This window comes from Dermacentor andersoni, chromosome 2 (assembly GCF_023375885.2).
Source record: "Dermacentor andersoni chromosome 2, qqDerAnde1_hic_scaffold, whole genome shotgun sequence".
In the NCBI taxonomy this organism is placed as follows: domain Eukaryota; kingdom Metazoa; phylum Arthropoda; class Arachnida; order Ixodida; family Ixodidae; genus Dermacentor; species Dermacentor andersoni.
The window spans coordinates 229,969,357-229,989,121 of record NC_092815.1 but is presented as its reverse complement, the minus strand read 5'-3'; the positions used below and the strand labels follow the sequence as shown (position 1 = coordinate 229,989,121).

At 44.8% G+C, this 19,765-nt stretch overlaps 1 protein-coding gene across 2 annotated transcripts in view; it reads left to right on the top strand.

Annotated features, from left to right (window-relative positions):
• The window catches only part of LOC126539960 (proteasome adapter and scaffold protein ECM29), a 467,228-nt gene extending 455,673 nt beyond the window's left edge, over window positions 1-11,555 (top strand). For both annotated transcript variants that reach the window (XM_050186788.2, XM_050186787.2), the window contains exons 43-46: window positions 1,286-1,391; window positions 6,719-6,798; window positions 9,198-9,269; window positions 11,368-11,555. In XM_050186788.2, the coding sequence (XP_050042745.1) occupies window positions 1,286-1,391; window positions 6,719-6,798; window positions 9,198-9,269; window positions 11,368-11,504 (395 nt within the window). In that variant the 3' untranslated portion in view covers window positions 11,505-11,555. The remainder of the gene's footprint in view (window positions 1-1,285; window positions 1,392-6,718; window positions 6,799-9,197; window positions 9,270-11,367) is intronic.
• Window positions 11,556-19,765: the final 8,210 nt, after the last annotated feature.

Here is a 19,765-nt window from a genome sequence, read left to right as displayed (position 1 = left end):
CAGATTATGCCTTCTTCGTCTAACTGAAAGAAAATGTGGCCACCATGAGGATTCGAGCCCCGCTGCAACTGCTACCCCTCCACAGCCGAGTGGGCTAACCACTGCACCACCTTTGCATTGCGCCACCATTGTAACAGGCAACCGTGATGAATATCTTTGAGGCTGGGCACGGGGTTGGGCTCTGCCTTGCGGGCGATTCACTAGATGGTGCACGATAGGAGTGGCACCACCGCTATGGAGTCTTCATCATCTAAAGTTGAATCGCTCGCATCTACACCATTGGGCGAGACGGCAAAGGATGGCCAGAGGCGCTAGTTCACTGCCGACAAATTACGAGACCGTCGCAATGCAGAGAAACGGGCTAAGCGAGCTGCTTCAGCCAAACAGTGTTCACCACCCAAGTCCCCAACAATGCTAAAGGCAGAGTGAGTGGCTCCTGAGCAAGCACGGCAAGCTGGCAGCGGCTGTAGCGAGGCAATTTGCACCCTCGTCGACAAGCAGACAAGCAGGGAACACAGCAGCTTGGCGAGCAAGGCGGCAGCGAGAAGCAGAGCAGTGGCGCAACAACAATGTTAACTGTGCGAAAGCAGGAATGACAAGTGCCCAGCGGCAACAAAGCAATTCATCAAAACATTTGTAGATAATTTGTTGGGAGGTATTTGCAACGTTTCCGATAGCACTAAACTCGGCAACATTTCACCACATCACTAATCTCAGCAACACACTCGGGGACAGGTAATGCTCTCGCATTTACACATCGTAAGAGTTGCTTAGGTGCCCCCATAGTTTGTTTTTTTTCCATTTTGATTATATTAAGCTGGAAAGAGGAGTTGTAAGTGTTGAATCGTACTATATGATACACTAGAGTGCAAGCGCTTAAAATGGCACCCCTACTGCTATGCAGCCTTGATGCTCACTACCATGCCTCTCTCTCTTCTACACAGAAAAAAATGCAGAACTAGACAGAGCAGCTGAAACAATGCTGCTGCTTTTATAAAAACCTGTGTCTACATGAATATCTCTGCAAGACACAATTATGTGCACATTTCTTCGTATAGGTAGTGTCTGTAGCGCAGCGCACTTTCTGCTATATTGTCATGTTATACTTAAATGAATGCTGTGCCTTTTGTGTGCAAATTTAGCTTGTGGCTTTACTTTAAAATTAAGTTATTTTTATGCATTCTTGGTGTATTTGGCACATCATTCAAAGGTGTGGGATGAAAGTCTGGAAAAATGAGGTTGTGGAGAATGAGCCTGATCTGAGGCCACAGTGTTCACCATGCAGAGAAGTACCGGGCCCGGCTGTGCGACATCCTGCTGAGCAGCTTTTCGGGAGGCACGTGGAAGGTGCAGTTGGCCATCATCAAGACTCTGCACACATTTGTGCTCAGGTGAGTTCTGCGCTGCCCCTGACAGCTGCTGCATGCTTTACCTTCTGCAGCTGCTCCAGTAGTCCATTTCTTGCTGTGCACAGTTTATCATTGCAAAAGAATGTAAAACAAAAAACAGCAGCTCCAAAAAGAAGAAAGAGGAAAGACCTATTGCTATGCACATTCAGTGACATTTTTATTGTTGAAACGTTGCTGCATTGGCCTAATAGTTGCAGTATTGGTTTGGCATAAATATATCGCATCTTTATTAGGGGTGTGTGAATATCGAATGGTACTAAATTTCAAATCATATATCGAATCAAATAAAGAAAAAAGAAAAGAATGTCAAATTGAATATCAAATATCAGAAAACAGACATTTATGCTTCCAAATTTTGTGCAAGAAAACGGAGGGCTGCACATGCTCAGGAGGCTATAATCACATTACTTAACAAGAATCTTGCCAGCTGTCAATAATTTCGGTACCTATGAATCGAGAGGCATAGTATGCTCTGCTGTTATTAAAGTGATTCCCAAATTAGTATGCCTGCATTAATAGCCACTCAGTTCGTATACGAAAGTATGGAAAATAATTTTTATCAATGGAATATCTGTCAAATAGAATTAAGTGCTTTTTTCCCTCTGAAGCTGAAGAAATAGCAAAGTTTTCTTAAATACCAATGAAGTATTCAGTTTAATAGTGGGCCAGACTGTACTTAATGGCAGTCTTCTATTACTTAGAAGTTCTGCTTTCCTGTTTTCTTCCACAAAACAGGAGGGTGTTTCCATGTTTATGGTAGGTCGTTTCTGTGGTTTATGGGCAGCTCGTTGAAAGGGTCCTGACCACTTTTTGTGGAAGTGGAGAAAGGCATTCGAAGTGAAAATAGGGCATTTCAGAAATACTTTGCCCCAGAAGGTGCTTCAATTTGTTCAGCAAAAGCGGGGCTATTATCAATAAAACATGGCCTCTGCTGAGCTCCTGTTCCTTCTTCAATGCCTTGCACTGTGAAGGCTATGGTGGAATGGGACGTGCCCACAACATTCCGCCTTGTAAATGTCACCGTGGCGCGCAGTTCAAATTTCATTTTGGATGTTAACATAGGTGCTACAACTTCCAATTTTGGTGCCTATGATGCGCTAAATGTAAGCCAAACATGGTTGTCATCAGTGAGGCACGGTGTGCTTAGCCAGTGGACTCATCGTGGCACCCCGCGGTGTACCCGGTATCTACGCTACATAGCCAACTGTAGCTACCAATAATAGCTGTATATGGGAATCCGCTCTATTACGAAATAAAGCGTCCAGAAGAAAATGAGGAGCAGGCTTCTGTTGAAAAGAGAGCATCGGAGAAAAAGTTGACTTCGTGCTCCGCTTGCGAGCTCCACGCACCGTTTGCGACAGCAAAACTTGGCTGAGATGTCCACAGCAGCCTATGCTGCCTGCGGATAATGTTATTTCACCAAGCCTGAGGAGTGGTACATGGCACCTTTGAAGCCAATCTACGCAACAGACAAAAGCGAGGAATACACATCATGTCACTCAGTGCCGCACTTGTTGACTGCGGTACGGGGTTTTCTTTCTTTTTTTTTTTTTTTATTGTCGGCATCCAGCCAGGGGTCAGTGCACCGTCACATATTTTCCAGCCCACCACGTAAAACCAAAGCTGGTCATGTGACCTCGAAGCTCGAAGCTACGAAAAGAAAGCTCGAAGCTACAAAAAGAGGCCGTTGTGTGCCTATTAACCACCTAAGAAAGTCGTTCAGAATGAGGGGCCGCAGTACAGTATTTCACAAAGGTGGCGGCCATGAACATGCAACAGTCATCCCGTGCATTCACTTTCGTTGGCCAGGTGGTTTGTCAGCTTTCTGAGGGTCATGTGACTGCTGTGAATAGATCTACATTGATTCAGTAACCATAACTTTAGTTGCCGACACCCGACACCCGACACCGCCACTCTGATTAGGCTTAACAGGCTAGATAGTGTGGCTAATGGTGTGGCTGTGACGAAAATTCACTGCCGGCCGATGTGATAAAGGGCCGCAAACCATCACAAAAAGCTTGTCACTAATACAGTCGAACTGAACCCACTTATAACAACATTCAAGTGCCACAAAATTCCATTGTTATACCTGATAATTGTTATAAGTGGGCTGCATGAAAAAAAATCAAAATAGGAGGATGGCAAAGTTGTTTAGAAAACTATAATGGAGGGGAGGCCATTGCCCCTCCCCACCACCTTCCTCCAGCTGGCTGTTGATTGTATTGACTCATTTAACTGTTTAACTCTGCTTTCTGCACGTTCCGATCGTGTGTAACAAACCGTGGCTGGCGGCGTTCAAGAATGGCACTGCTATAACTGCAAAGTGGGGTCACGGGTGGCAAGTGACATGCGAGCTACGCCAAGACATCCCTTTGATGGCCCAGAAAGGGGCCTTTTAAAGAATGCGAGAAGGTTGCCGCGGCAGTCTCTCAGCATCAGAAATCCAGAACACCAGGGCAAGATTGCTACAAGCATCTGGCCACGTAGTTCTCACTGGCTTGCACAATAAATGGCCTTCCTTGCTTTATGTGAAGCTTGCCGACATCCTTCTTCAATGAATCCAGATGCTCCACATAGTGCAGTGGAAGCTACCTTGCAAAAACAAAGCATTCATGGTTATATTGCGCTTAGTTTTATACTGACGATATTAAGTGAAGGACAGGACATGGATATCGGACTTAATATCGTCAGTGTAAAACTAAGCGCAATATAACCATGAACGTTCACCAATTAGACCCCTTCATTGCTTTACTAAAAACAAAGCACCGGAGGGACTCAATCATCTGCAGGGCCTGCTGCGAGGACAACATTGAGGCAGCCTGCCCTTCCGCGGCATCGCTTCCATGGTCGCCATCACTGTTGCCATAGCTATCTGTTGTAAGCATGTTCACGATGATCACCTCATCGATTAGGAGCACTTAATTCCCAAATCTATAGCAGTGCACTTGCTTTTGACTGGCAACGTCATGCATTGCCGATGATCAGCGGCAGGATCATCCATCTTCCGTTGCGGCAGTGAGTCAAGTGAGGCTGAGAAACCACATGGCCAGGAATAACTTTGACGCAACCAACATAGATGAACACCAGCAGCAACTCATTGGCAGAACTGCGCAGCATGAGGGGCCAGCGAGCAATCTGGGAGCAGCAGTGCTCAGCGAAGTTATCGCAGTCTATTCGTGGTTCAGAGGGTGGTGTGGCATCGAGTTATGGGCATTGCCCATTCATGTTTGGAGGGGTGGAAGGGCAACGGGAGAGAGGCGCGCGAGGCTGGCGATGTGGAGAAGGGTGGAAAACAGCACAGAGCAACATGAAGTGGCTCAAATTTCTCTTTTATTTTCAAGGATTTCGCATTTCATTACCTTTCAGCACGGACAGCCAGTAGCCAGACTTCATCATTATAACTGATAATGCGGCATGGGGGCATTCTAGCAAGTGGGTTATTTCACCATAGAAAACATACAGAAGTTGATGGTGCAGCAGTTTCGCATTCTTATAACCGATATATTGTTAAAACCGGTATCATTATAAGTGGGTTCGATTGTATGTTCATGTGGGTGGCTCATCAGTGATCGGTCGTGAAGTCACGCACACAGGTTAGATTGATGGCCGTTGAAGTGGCGTTTGCATCCACGGTCGAACAGCCGGCAACTACCGCGAGCACTTGTGCCAAGTTCATCTGTGTGCTCACGTGCAGGTAGAGAGCTCTCAAGTGCGCGAATCTACATGCATGAACACTGAGCTTGCATATTTGATCCGATCAGCGTGCCTTCTGGTGGCTAATCAGACCAATCTTCACACATGCTCTAGTGCTTTCCATATGCACTGCTGTTGTAGTTCCCTCTGTCCATGTCACATTAATTTTTTCGATTGGTATCGTTGACCTGGAGGAACCTTGTACAGATAGAGAGCTCTCAAGTGCGCGAATCTACATGCATGAACACTGAGCTTGCATATTTGATCCGATCAGCGTGCCTTCTGGTGGCTAATCAGACCAATCTTCACACATGCTCTAGTGCTTTCCATATGCACTGCTGTTGTAGTTCCCTCTGTCCATGTCACATTAATTTTTTCGATTGGTATCGTTGACCTGGAGAAACCTTGTACAGATAGAGTTCACACGCCGTGGGAACGCTGCGTGCGTCATGGCACCGACGACGGACGAGTTATTTACCGAAGCTATCGATATTCAAAAAGTCAAATATTCTAGATTCACTAATCGAATTATTCTAACCTTCACTATTCTATTTGAAATCGAATATTCGAGTATACCCCTCACCTTCACAACCCTCAGCAGAGACTTGTACCATGCAGAGTGCTGTCACACAATTAAGGTTGTTGCTTAAGCACACTTGGAAGTTGAGCTATTCTGTAAAGGCCCTTTTACCAATACAACTAGGTGACTGCAATCATAGCAAGAATGCACTCTCACTAATAATTTGTACAATTTGTCTCTCTTAGACATGTACTTATGGCGAAGTCTTGCCACACTAAACCTTAATTCAACAATGCCCATTCAGGGCAAGATTTCACAAGCACATCAGGTTTGACTATGAAAAAACTAAAAAATTACTTTTATCACTTCCCAGCTTGGAAGTTGACCATAAGTATTCATACTGCTGCCAAGGGTATTGCAGTTTGTTGTGCTTGGAATTCTGCACACATTTTTCTCTCTTGGTGGTTATTTAGGGGTGTCAGCATTTGAGGCAGCATTTTCTTCTCTGCACTGCAAAGCTTATGATTGACCCAAGCATGCAACACATTGGTAATAAATAATTAACACTGCAATATGGGCGTAGTAATGTCCATTGCTCCCTCTGTGTCACCGCATTGTCTTGTCATGCTTTAGCAATGTACAATCATGTGCAATATGAGCTGCAATGCATGACTTGTGGTCAGAGTGACACTGTCAAGAAAAAGTGGAGAGAGCTTTGCCATTCCAGCAGTGCACCTACCCCTGCTTTCTGTCGTCTGCTTTCTTCATGGAGTCACAAAAAAGAAAAAGAGAACAGTTGCGAAGCTAGGGAAGCAGTGTGCCATGACAAAGCACACCGCACTTGACGTACTGCTTGTCCGTGCTGCATGGAGGGCCAGTGCGTGTATTGTCCCTCCACAAGGAAAGCAATAAACAAAAATCATGAGGGCAGTCGCATTGCTGAAATGGCGAAACACTCTCCACCTTTTTCTAGAGAGTGCTACTGCAGCCACAGCTAACACATTGGGCTGAAGCTGAGCTTGGTATGTTGGGCTTAAGTCACATGCTGACTTAAGCTGAGCTTGGTATGTTCCCTTCACACAACGCATGTGCGCAGGCTTTCATGGCCAGCACAGGCATCTGAGGAGGTGGTGTCCATGGCTAACGGCATTGTCCAGGTGGCCTGCGAGGCTTTGGGTGAGTTGTCACAGCTTGTCTTTGGAACTTAGCAGCACCATGCATTGTGAACTACTTTTTAAATGCTGCTGTGCTTGTCAGGCCAGATTCACTTCCTATTGGACCTCTGCAGCCTTATAATTTTTGGGATGCACTACGTGCACCGATTGGATGGTGCATATGCGGCTCGTCGTCTTCAGTGAAATCACGATGTGTGCACATGCTAGACCTTGATTTTCTTTCATAAGTTGCACTGCATTCCGCTAGAGATGTTGTGGTATAGAGCTGTGGACAGACTTTGACCATCTGAAACATTCACTTTGTAGGGATAAGCGGGGTGCCAACAGCACTTCACCTCGGCACACTGCTTACTGTGGTTGGTTACTGTGATTGTGAGGTTTTAGTATATTTGATAACAAATTCTTTGTGCAAGTGTGGATATTGAAGTTGTCCAGTAGCAGATCAGCCTCCATAAAGTGACCAGAGCAATAACTGGGTTGAAGCATGGACCCATGGTTTCGTCACTGCGGACCTTGCCACATGCAGAGACAAGACAATTGAGTACCATGTCGGCCCAGTTGAACCACAATAGGAACATGACAGTGATGATAGTGCTGACAATTGCTATAAGCAAACACCCTGGAAGGCTCAGATGCTAAATGTCATCAATTTTCTGCAGTGGAAAATGTGCACTAGCAACTTACGGGAAGAAATGAGCACAAGGTTTTACACATACCAGAACGGTCAGCTGAATGACATTGAGCGAAGAAAGGTCTCGGGAACCACTAAGGGTTTATTCACCCAAACATGATCACCATAAGTAAGCATAATGTCTTATCATGAGAAGCCAACAAAGACACCAAGGACAACACAGGGAAATTACTTGTACTTACAAATTCAATTAAGCAAATAATTCTTTGTTGGTTTTTTTATGATATGATTAATAAAAATCGGGTCCCTCGGTTTACGCCCTTTCTTCTCCTTCCCTAAATGTCTTACCTTCATATTGATGCTGTGATCTGTTATGGTGTTAGAGACCTGCTTAGTTGGTATTCCATGATGCAACAGCTTCATAGAAACAAATGATAATACAGAAGACAAACAACACACACAAGCACCAACTTCCATTAAAGGCATAATGGCTTAGAACCAGAGTTCGAAATGTGTGCTGTTCTATATTCACCTGCTGACCAGCTAATGAGAGAAGTAGTTGAAGCTGCAGAAATGGCTAGGGCCAACAGCCAGAGCGTAAGTGTGCCATTTATTGCCTTGTCAAGCAAGGAATTGTGCTATCTTGGTGTCACGTGTAGGCGATGGCCAACAAACAGAATTTGGCATGTTACTTGAACTTTATCATTTTTTCTTCTTCATAGCGTCCCGTGGTCTTTGTTGGTTTACATTTAGAGCGCAGCTCTTTGGCACCCATATCGCGTCGCGGTCGTGCCTCGCCGTTGTCCCTCGCAGTAACCAGCTCCATAGCCGGGGCCAGCATGCTGCTCTACCTGGGTGCGCTCCTGGCGCCATCTCTTGTGCACGGCAGAAGCCTTGCTCTCTTCGCTCCTCCTCTAATGCCACCCCTGTGCGGCGGCAATCAGAGCCGGCTCGGTGGGCGCTGATCTCCACGATGTGCTGCTGCCCAAGCTGAAACACATAGCCGCCGCCGTTCGCCACTACCTGTACGCCCCCGCCCCCCTCCCCCCCCTCTCTCGTGGCGGCAACCGCGCGAGAGCGCGCGGTGTTCTCTGGTTGCCGAAGTGCCGGCTTGGTATCAGTAGATCATGGTGTGCGCTTCTCAAGCTAAAATGCAGAGCCACCTTCAGTTGACTCACTAGCAGCATCAGTGGCGTCAGTCAGTCGCTGCCATCTCTTCGCTGCACAACGTTCCTATGCGCCTATGCACTGCCTCCTGCGACCTCCCGATAAGAGAGGCAGTTGCACCACGCTACAGTCCATTTCCGGCGGCTGGTGCGAAATGTTTCGCACGAGGTGGATTGTTCGAGGCTCACAGACGGTTTAGCCAAAACAGCTGAAGAGCTGCACTCAAATTTCGCATTAAGAAGTAACATAATCGTTGGCAATTTTTTGTTCCTTTAAGAAAGTGTAATGTGGCTCATGCGCATGGCTTTTCACATATAAACTGTGTTGTATCAGAAATAAACCTTTAGTTGGGCGTTGGTGCATGTGCATGTCGTTTCCCTTCTGTCTCAGCTTTTGTTTCCGTGCCACGAAGTTAGATCTATTCTGGTCACACGAATTGTGGGTATGTATGTTTTCCGAGGTACCATGAGGTCTGTGTCATAAAGATTCTACTGCTTTATCTACATTGGCTGAGGAATATTGCATGTATTGTGCAGATTACTCATGCTGATTTGCCCAACTGTTACTGATTGCTATTCTTACTTTTGTGAACCTTTCACCAGAAATGACAAAGTACTCCAGCCTTTGTCTTGAAGCCCTCAAGCTGCTGAAGACCTTTGTGGAGCGAATACAAGGTAACTCCTGCTTTAGTGAACACATTGTCCAGCTCCTTGGGTCTTAATTTTGGTGTAGACATAAAAGTAGCATAGAAGACGCATGCTCTTTATTATAAAAAAAAATAGAAAAATTACTGCCTACTTGAATGTTGCATTGCACTTGCTTAAAAAGGTAATGTTACTCATCAGCAAGCATGTCAAAATTGTATTGAAATGTATGCTGATTGGAAGCCAGTGTTTTTGGGGTTCATTGGCATCTCAATGTAAAATCTATTAAGTAACATCATGTCGGTGACCAAATCTTGCCACCATCAAGTTATGAAGTTAAACCGCTTGAATATGACCTTTTCAGGAGGCGAATAGATTGAACCTTTGTGCGTTTTAGTAATCCATGATTTGAAGAAAATTTCAGCTCAGAAAAAAGATGTGGATGATGAAATTGAATTCATTTGTTTGTGTATGTTCTTAAAAACAGCATACCAAAAGCCTTCTGATTTGGCACGCAATAGAAAGACAAAGAGTTCTTAGACAAAATACATGCAACAAAATGCACGTAACATGTTCAAGACAGGTATAACCAGTATAACTAGGAAATATTGTGTTTAAGAATAGAGGTACCATTTATTAAAATGTCAGCATTGTCTTACTATTCACACTGTTAAGTAAACATCACAAACAAATTATGGGACTAGGATTACTAACTTTATTTACACTAAACAAACGTTTCCACCTAGATTGCCGTCTCGAGAAATAACAACAAATACATTGAAGCAAAAAATGGGCATTCAATATACCCACGAATGCTCCTCTGAAAAAATACAAATTCTTAAATTTCTCATCACCAATTTAATGCTTTCATGTTTTACCTATTACAAATTCTCATTTAAGTGTAATACAGTAGACGTCCGTTAATTCGACACGGGTTGATTTGATCCTGACCGAAGGTTCCGGTCGGCACCCATGCATTTCTATGGAGCCAAACTTTCATTATTTTGATCCTAAACTTGGTCTTCGCTGGATAACTTGAACTTGACTAGCATGCCTGACCCCTATTGTGACCCCACTAGCGACCCTTTCAGCGGCAGTGAATGAATTGAACACACGTCATCCATCCCCTGTTGAAAATGCCTATTTTCGGCCTGCCCTAGGAGGATTTTCAAGCAATAACCATAGCTCGCAATGTCTGATTATGGTATTTACCCAATTCTAATGTGCAGCTTTCTTTCTTTATTCATGGAAATCGGGCCGAGAATCGCCTGCGCATTGCATTCGAACACAAAACCAAAAATGCCTTCGCAACATCTGTATGCTTTACCGCATATCACAAGTGCGCTGCGGTGAAGCTCACTTTAGACACCCAGCTACCAATTTGCAGCACACATCCTTGCTCATTTTTCTTGCTAAAAACTCGGGTGTATGTAAAATTTATACAATTTAGGAGCTTTAATGCCATTTCTACGTCAGTTTTTGACTTTGTGCATATAGAAATTGGGCACACATTTGAATCGGAGCCCTGCTAGAATAGGGCAAATAGTGCCAAATAAATCTGTGTTGTGTTTTGGTGTTATTTCTGCTTCTTGTTCAATTCGGTCCGGCAGATAATTCAGTCCATTTTGTCGCTCCCGTCTGGGTCAAATTGATGGAAGCTGACTGTAATATAAACCACCCATAAACCTATCAAAAGTATACTAATAAATCTGCATTGCACTTTTTCATTTTCCTCCTGAAGAACAATGCCAATGCTATTCCATGCTGTTGAATGATATTTAAGCTTAATGACAACTAAACATTGAAACAATGTAATAAAACAATGAGAATCACTAAAACCACAAGTTATTCGGGATATAAAATTTAACCAAGAACGCTAAAAGACGCACTAACGATACGGTTAACATATGTTTACCAAATTTTAGGTTACTGTCAAAATGAACACCTAGATATTTAGTTGCAGACTTTTTGTTCAGTGTGCCATCCAGTGTGTATGCAATTCTTAGTATCCACATTTGTAGTATCCCCCCCCCTTTCTTTTTTCCTTGGCTGAAACTTTTTTGCAATGTTTTCAGTAGCTTCCCTGTGCCACAGGAATTTAATCAATGTTTTGGAAACTGTGTTGCAGCCACTCAAACATCCTGGATTGTGGGGCCATCTTCTGAGAAGCTGCAGTGCACGATATCAGCAGTGGCTGCCCGAGACAACGTAGAACTCAAAAACTTGGCCCAGGAAGTGGCTGACGTCCTGGCTACGTTTACATGATGCCAGAAGGACAGCAATAGGAGACACGCAGAATAAAGTTTGTCCTCTCTACTTTGATGGCGGCTGCTTTAAGGGGGGACACGGGCCTTTGAAAACCAAAAAATCTCGAACAAGTCAATTTTTCGAAAACCACATATTCAGGCAGTATGTCTTATAGAGTACAATTTCTGTAAATATCAACGTCTAATTCATCGCGAAACTGTTTCAAATAAAGTTTATTACGAGCCGCGGCAGCCCTTGAGCTGCGAGCAAGTGCTCAAAATACCCCTACTTGGCGCAAAGACAATTTCTCCACCGCTCCCTCGAGCGCCACTGTTTTGTTCGTGTGTTCTTGTGCTTCTTCTTCCCCGCCCCCCGCGGCGATGGTGGTAGCATGGGAGAGGCTTAAATCATTCATGATTGGAGGGCTCGCAAGAGCTTTCAAGTTTCCCATGGCTGAGATGCAAAGCTGAGATTGGGTGAAATGCGCGCTCCTCAAAGACGCGGGGGAGCCCGTGACTCCCATTGGCTGCTGCGTGCGATGACGTAGTGTCTGCATAATGTGTCCGGCCGTCGTCTGCTTCAGCTCCTCCATCGCCGGCGCCCTTTGTATGTTCAGCTTGCCATCATCTATCTTTGCAGCTTCAAACGGCTGCAAAGATAGATGATGGCAAGCGGAACACACAAAGGGCGATGCAAAGAACGGCTGCAAAGAAACTCAAGACGCTACATGCGTTCGATGCAAGGAAGCGTTCTATGAAGCTCGCCGCTCTCCCGCGCGCCCACGATAATCGCACCGATGGTTCCTGTGGGGCAGCTTCTGCTTCATCTACGGTAGAGCGTGATTGCGCCGACACTTCTAGCAACGTGACTCCTGCTTCACCGGCGAAAGAATTTGTCGTGACGAGTGCGCCTGGTGTCTCGTGCTCATCGACAGCGGCTTCCACATCCTCTCTTTCATCTGCCTTGGACAGTGCGATCGCGTCGTCCACTGTGCACTTGAACACACGGTTTCTGACGTGTGAGGAGAAAGAGGCGGTGGATAAAAAACGCGCTGCTTTGCAACGAGGACTTGGTGCTATGTCAGTGACAGAGTGAAAATTTCAAGCAATGGAGCGCGATCTTGAAGCTGCCACAGCTACAAGTGAAGGCGAAAAATTTCTCCTTGTGCAAATAGATGCCCTAGGCGACCTGCTATCCAGGACCCCGTGCCAGCAGTGCTTCGCAACCGGGATGAAGGTTTAAGGAGGCACCCAACTTGGACTTGCAACAAAGCTTGACCTGCTATGTTTACATTGTGGAGTAGTTGCAAGATCGTGGAGTTCTGCTCGTCAGGATGACTCAATGGTCTTTGATGTGAATATAAGAGCCATTGTGGCAACAAAACAGATAAGGAAGGGACAAACAGCCCTCAATGACTTTTGGGCAGCGATGAACGTGTCCGATTGTGACCTAGCATCAAAAGACTTTTCAGAAGCACTTGAAGAAATTCAGGAAACCGCAGACACAGTGCATAGACAAGTTCTATGGAGAATCGGCTTCTGCTGTGAAAACCACTTACAAAGAAGTGGATCCACATTTCAGCAGGGATATCACAGTAAACTTTGATGGAACATGGCACAAGCGTGGCCACACGTCCCATATTAGAGTTGGTGCAATTATTGGATATCATACAGGCCTAATCTGGGTCGTCCTTGTTTTATCGAACCAGTGCCTTGGTTGCCAAGTAGAACCAAAGCCTGGAGACCCAGGCTACGTGAGCTGGCAGGAGGATCATGTGTGCCAGAAAAACACTGACACTGAGGATGGAGATTGAGGCAGCTGTCATCCTTTTTTCATGTTTGGTGCCAAAGCACAACCTCCGTTACACAACGCTCGTGTCTGACAGAGATAGTGCCACCTTCTCTGCCCTTGTCCAAGAAAATGTTTATGAACTGGTCCACATTTCAAAAGAGGAATGCCTGAACGACATCCAAAAGAGGATGGGGACAGCACTGCGCAACCTTGTGCAGAAAAGTGACAAGGCTTTAGGAGGGAAAGGCAGGCTGACAAGGGCCCTCATCGACAAGTTGACTGACAATTATGGCAGGGCAATACGAAACAATTCCAACGATGTGGCTGCAATGCAGTGTGCAGTGATGGCATTGTACCATCACGTGGCATCGACGGACGAGGATCCTCACCACGACTTATGCCTTGAGGGGGCAGACTCGTCGTGTCGTCATAACGCCTGCAAGAGTGATGGTGTGCCACCTCCAAAGCATCGGTACAATTTTCCAGGCTATGTTGCAGAAGCACTGCTACCTGTTTCTGAGCACCTCTCACAGACTTCTCTTCTGCAATGCTCCCTCGGAGCAAAGACGCTGAATGCATCAGAATCATTTCACTCCGTGCTGTGGTCCCTGATGCCCAAAGAGCAGCATGCATCGCTGATTGCTGTGGAGACAGCACTGCACGAAGCAGCTTTAAGATATAATGCTGGCTGCCACCCAAGAGCTATGTTCATCAGTGGTGCTAACACCTGGCCATTTGACAGGCAGCCGAAAAAGATTCTCTCCACTTGAAAAAGGCCAAGAAGCAATCGCAAGAGAAGGTTGAATAGCAGCAAAAGAAGAGAGTGCCTAAAGACATCTCCAATTACGCTGCAGGGTCATTTTAGACCAATCATCATCATCAGCCTAGTTACACCCAATGCAGGGCAAAGGCATCTCCCATACTTCTCCAACTACCTCGGTCACATGCTAATTGTGGCCATGTTGTCCCTGCAAACTTCTTAATCTCATCCGCCCACCTAACTTTCTGCCGCCCCCTGCTATACTTCCCTTTTCTTGGAATCCAGTCCGTAACCCTTAATGACCATCGGTTATCTTCCCTACTCATTACATGTCCTGCCCATGCCTATTATTTTTTTCTTGATTTCAACTAAGATGTCTTTAACTCGCGTTTGTTCCCTCACCCAGTCTGCTCTTTTCTTATCCCTTAACGTTACACCGATCATTCTTCTTTCCATAGCTCGTTGCGTCGTCCTCAATTTAAGTAGAACCCTTTTTGTAAGCCTCCACGTTTTTCCCCCATAGGTTAGTACTGGTACGGCACAGTTGATATACACTTTTCTCTTGAGGGATAATGGTAACCTGCTGCTCATGAACTGAGAATGCCTGCCAAACGCACCCCAGCACATTCTTATTCTGATTATTTCAGTCTCGTGATACGGATCCGCGGTCACTACCTGCCCTAAGTAGATGTATTCCCTTACCACTTCCAGTGCCTCGCTACCTCTCGTAAACTGCTGTTCTCTTCCGAGACTGTTAAACATTACTTTAGTTTTGTGTAGATTAATTTTCAGACCCACCCTTCTGTTTTGCCTCTCCAGGTCAGTGAGCATGCATTGCAATTGGTCTCCTGAGTTACTAAGCAAGGCAATATCATCAGCGAATCGCAAGTTGCTAAGGTATTCTCCATCAACTATTATCCCAAATTCTTCCCACTCCAGGTCTCTGAATACCTCCTGTAAACATGCTGTGAATAGTATTGGAGAGATCGTATCTCCCTGTCTGACGCCTTTCTTTATTGGTATTTTGTTGCTTTCATTATGGAGGACTATGGTGGCTGTGGAGCTGGTATAGATATCTTTCAGTATTTTTACATACGGCTTGTCTACACCCTGTTTCCATAATACCTGCATGACTGCTGAGGTTTCAACTGAATCAAACGCTTTTATGTAATCAATGAAAGCTATATATAAGAGTTGGCTATATTCCGCACATTTCTCCATCACCTGATTGATAGTGTGAATATGGTCTATTGTTGAGTAGCCTTTACGGAATCTTGCCTGGTCCTTTGGTTGACGGAAGTATAAGGTGTTCTTGATTCTATTTGCAATTACCTTAGTAAATACTTTGTAGGCAACGGACAGTAAGCTGATCGGTCTACAATTTTTCAAGTCTTTGGCATCCCCTTTCTTATGGATTAGGATTATATTAGCGTTTTTCCAAGATTCCAGTACGCTCGAGGTCATGAGGCATTGTGTATACAGGGTAGCCAGTTTTTCTAGAACAATCTGCCTACCGTTATTCAACAAATCTGCTGTTACCTGATCCTCCCCAGCTGCCTTCCCACTTTGCATAGCTCCCAAGGCTTTCTTTACTTCTTCAGACGTTACTTGTGGGATTTCAAGTTCCCCTAGACTATTCTCTCTTCCATTATTGTCGTGGGTGCCACTGGCACTGTATAAATCTCTATAGAACTCCTCAGCCACTTTAGCTATCTCATCCATATTAGTAATGATATTGCCGGCTTTGTCTCTTAACGCATACATCTGATTCTTGCCTATTCCTAGTTTCTTCACTGCTTTTAGGCTTCCTCCATTCCTGAGAGCATCACCCGTGTGCTTAGATTTAGGTGCACGTTAAAGAACCCCAGGTGGTCGAAATTTCCGGAGTCCTCCACTACGGCGTGCCTCATAATCAGAAAGTGGTTTTGGCACGTAAAACCCCATAATTTTTTTTTTATTCCTGAGAGCATGTTCAATTCTATGCATATTATACATCCTTGTGTCAGCTGTCTCACGCTTGTTGATTAACTTGGAAAGCTTTGCCAGTTCTATTCTATCTGTAGGGTCAGAGGCTTTTATACATTGGCGTTTCTTAATCAGATCTTTCGTCTCCTGCGATAGCTTACCGGTATCCTGTCTAACGAAGTTACCACCGACTTCCATTGCATACTCCTTAATGATGCGCATAATATTGTCGTTCATTGCTTCAATGCTAAGGTCCTCTTCCCGAGCTAAAGCCGAATACCTGTCCTGTAGGTTGATGAGGAATTCCTCCATTTTCCCTCTTACCGCTAACTCATTGACCGGCTTCTCATGTACCAATTTTTTCCGTTCGCTCCTCAAGTCTAGGCTAATTCGAGTTCTTACCATCCTATGGTCACTGCAGCGCACCTTGCCGAGGACATCCACATCTTGTATGATGCCAGGGTTAGCACAGAGTGCGAGGTCTGTTTCATTTATAGTCTCGCCATTCGGGCTCCTCCATGTCCACTTTCGGCTATCCCGCTTGCGGAAGAAAGTATCCATTATCCACATATTATTCCGTTCTGCAAACTCTACTAATAACTCTCCCCTGCTATTCCTAGACCCTATGCCATATTCCCCTGCTGACTTGTCTCCAGCCTGCTTCTTGCCTACCCTAGCATTGAGGTCGCCCATCAGTATAGTGTATTTTGTTTTGACTTTACTCATCGCCGATTCCAGGTCTTCGTAGAAGCTTTCGACTTCCTGATCATCGTGACTGGATGTAGGGGCGTAGACGTGTACGACCTTCAACTTGTACCTCTTATTAAGTTTCAGCATAAAACCAGCCACTCTCTCGTTAATGCCACAGAATTACTGTATGTTACCAGTTATATCCTTATTAATCAGGAATCCGACTCCTAGTTCTCGTCTCTCTACTAAGCCCTGGTAGCACAGGACGTGCCCGCTTTTTGGCAGTTTATATCCTTCTTTTGTCCTCCTAACCTCACTGACCCCTATTATATCCCATTTACTGCCCGCTAATTCCTCCAATAGCACTTCTAGACTCACATTGCTAGATAATGTTCTAGCATTAAACGTTGCCAGGTTCATTGTAATCTGAACCTGGCAACGTTTAGACCAATATATGTGCTCAAAACTTTGAAAGCTCGTTTTCTCAAGATGACTTTTATGGCTGGTGAGGCTGCTTCTTCCAACAATATCTCTGTAACCGCTCATCAGATTTCCAGAAGTTTTTTTTATTGTGTATCTGAATAAATTTCTGAGGGCAAGACAAGTCCATTTTTTTATATACATTGTGTCTATGATTTGTGATATTTAATCAAAATTTCATATATAATGTCTTAATCACTGAATTCGGTGGTCTGCTAAAACTTTTCAGCAAGGAAATTTTTAAAAAGGGCTCTGTCTTGCCCTGAAGTATCCATCTGGGAATCTTCCTAATGAATTTCCCAGTTGCAGCACCTTTTGAAAATTCTCCAGGCCTGGAATGAGAAAACGTGCACCATTCTGACATACTGCTGTAACTTGAGAACCAGTGAAAGTAACTGCATGAAATATTGTAGTACTACTAGTGCTTATGCTATGAGTCTATCCTGAAAATTTCATTAAAATATCTCAATAAACAAAAAAGTTGCTGTCCGAGGGTAGCCTCCCCCCTTAAGAGGGTTTAGCATGCACGGTTCATCACAGCTGTATATCATCCACCACGGACAGTGGACCGTTGGCCGTGGACCATGGTTGGTCCACGGCACAAGCCAGGCACACTAACATGTTTGTTTGCTTGTTCCTTAAATAATGGCCTAGTGGAAGGATTGGCCAAGTCGACAGAAAAGAAGAAAGGTCAGAGATGGATGTTGAGAGCATTTATTAAGTGAATGAAAAAGTGGAAGGTGTACAGATAAGCCAGGCAATCAAATAAGCAAGCACTCATAATAAGCAAGAACAAATAAGCAAATAATCAAGGCAAAAACACAGATGAAAATAAGGATACATATTTGAAATGTGTCTCATACATCATGAAATGCTTCTAATTGGGCCTGTTCCACAATTTTAAATAATCTGTTATAAAAAGGCTTACTAAAGCAAGTTTGAAGGTAGATGGGCCTGTGTTTTCTTACAGTATTAGTATACCAGGATCCTTCTTTTTCAGGTAAAACCCTATAATGCCCGATTTTCGCACCCCGCCTGTTCCACAATTTTAAATATGTTATAAAAAGGCTTACTAAAACAAGTTAGAAGGTAGATGGGCCGATGTCTTCTTACAGTATTGGTATACCAGGATCCTTCTTTTTCAGGTAAAACCCTATAATGCCTGATTTTCGCACCCCAAACAAAATTTATGAAAATCGAGTTGAACGAGATTTCTTCCTTAATTTTGCTCTTTTGTAAATAATAATCATAAATGGAGTTTTTATGAGTACAAATAGTCAGCAGTTTACTGGTGTAAATGACTTCTCTTCCTCCCTAACTGGCGTATCATCTGCTGTACCACAGGATAGTGTCCTTATCCTAACTCTCTCTAGTCCTTATTAATCGCCTGCCACACAATGTAGCTTCCACTATAAGAATGTTTGCCATTGCAATGACTGCATAATTTATTGCTCAAATATAAGCCCAGATGATCATCTGGCACTTCAAGGAGACCTTGAACATGTTATTAGCTGGTGCATTTAATGGCCAATGGCATTACATATTTCTAGATGCAAAGTAGTGTTGTTTAACCAAAAAATTACAATTTTGCAGTATTCTTATTGCATCAATAATTCATTTGTATCAGCAACCACACGATATAAGTACCTAGGCTTTTTTTCGCACCTAATCATTCTTGGTGTAGGTTGTGGAGTTCTCCACCCGTGCTCTTGGGACAAAGGAACGACAAACACAGTAGTGCAAACAATCACAAGGGCATTTATTGCACCTCTCATAGATCAATGCCTGCTAGCCGAGTTGCTATCCCCAAAACATGCCGATGGGCGCGCGACAGATCTAGAAGTCCGACTCACCGCGACCGGATAGCTAGCGAATATGTTCGCCCCATGCTGGATCCCAACGCCTGGTCGTTCGCATGTACGGTCACGCGAACGGGGGCGCGTTCCAAGGCGGCCACGCGAGACAGTCTCGCAGAAGCATGGATCGGCGCACGCGCGGCACGGCACGTCCGTACTGCTTGCTGTCCGAGCCAAAGAGGAAGCGCCTTGTCTTTCGGCGCCCCAGTAAACCCGCCTGTCGGCGGCGTTAGCAGCGCAACACTCGCGCCATCTCTGGTACTGCGCCTAGCTCAACCACTCCGACCGCCGCGGGCGCCAGGCCACGCGAGCCGTGCGGGAAAACCAACATATCAGGGGACGCGTGAGAGTCGCGCATCCCCACAAGGTACATACATCATGTTCATTTCAACCAACACTTCCAAATCGCTAGGATACTTGCAGCTTAAGAAATTCCACTTCCAATGTTTGCAAGCTGGCTTATCAAACTCTTGTTTGTTCTCTGTTTGAGTATGCTTCTGTTGTGTCCCCTCACCAAAAATACTTAATTGAAATACTAGCTAGTGTGAATCCAGAATAGGGCTAGGACTTTCAGTTTGAATAATTGCAGCTATCGGTCCAGTATAACCGAAATCAAACTGAAACTTTCATTGCAGTCTTTGAACACTTGCCATGACATTGCCCTGTTATCATTTCACAAATTCCTTCATTTCACTTGAACTGTAGCATGCCTGAAACGACCCTGCCTCCACGTGTTG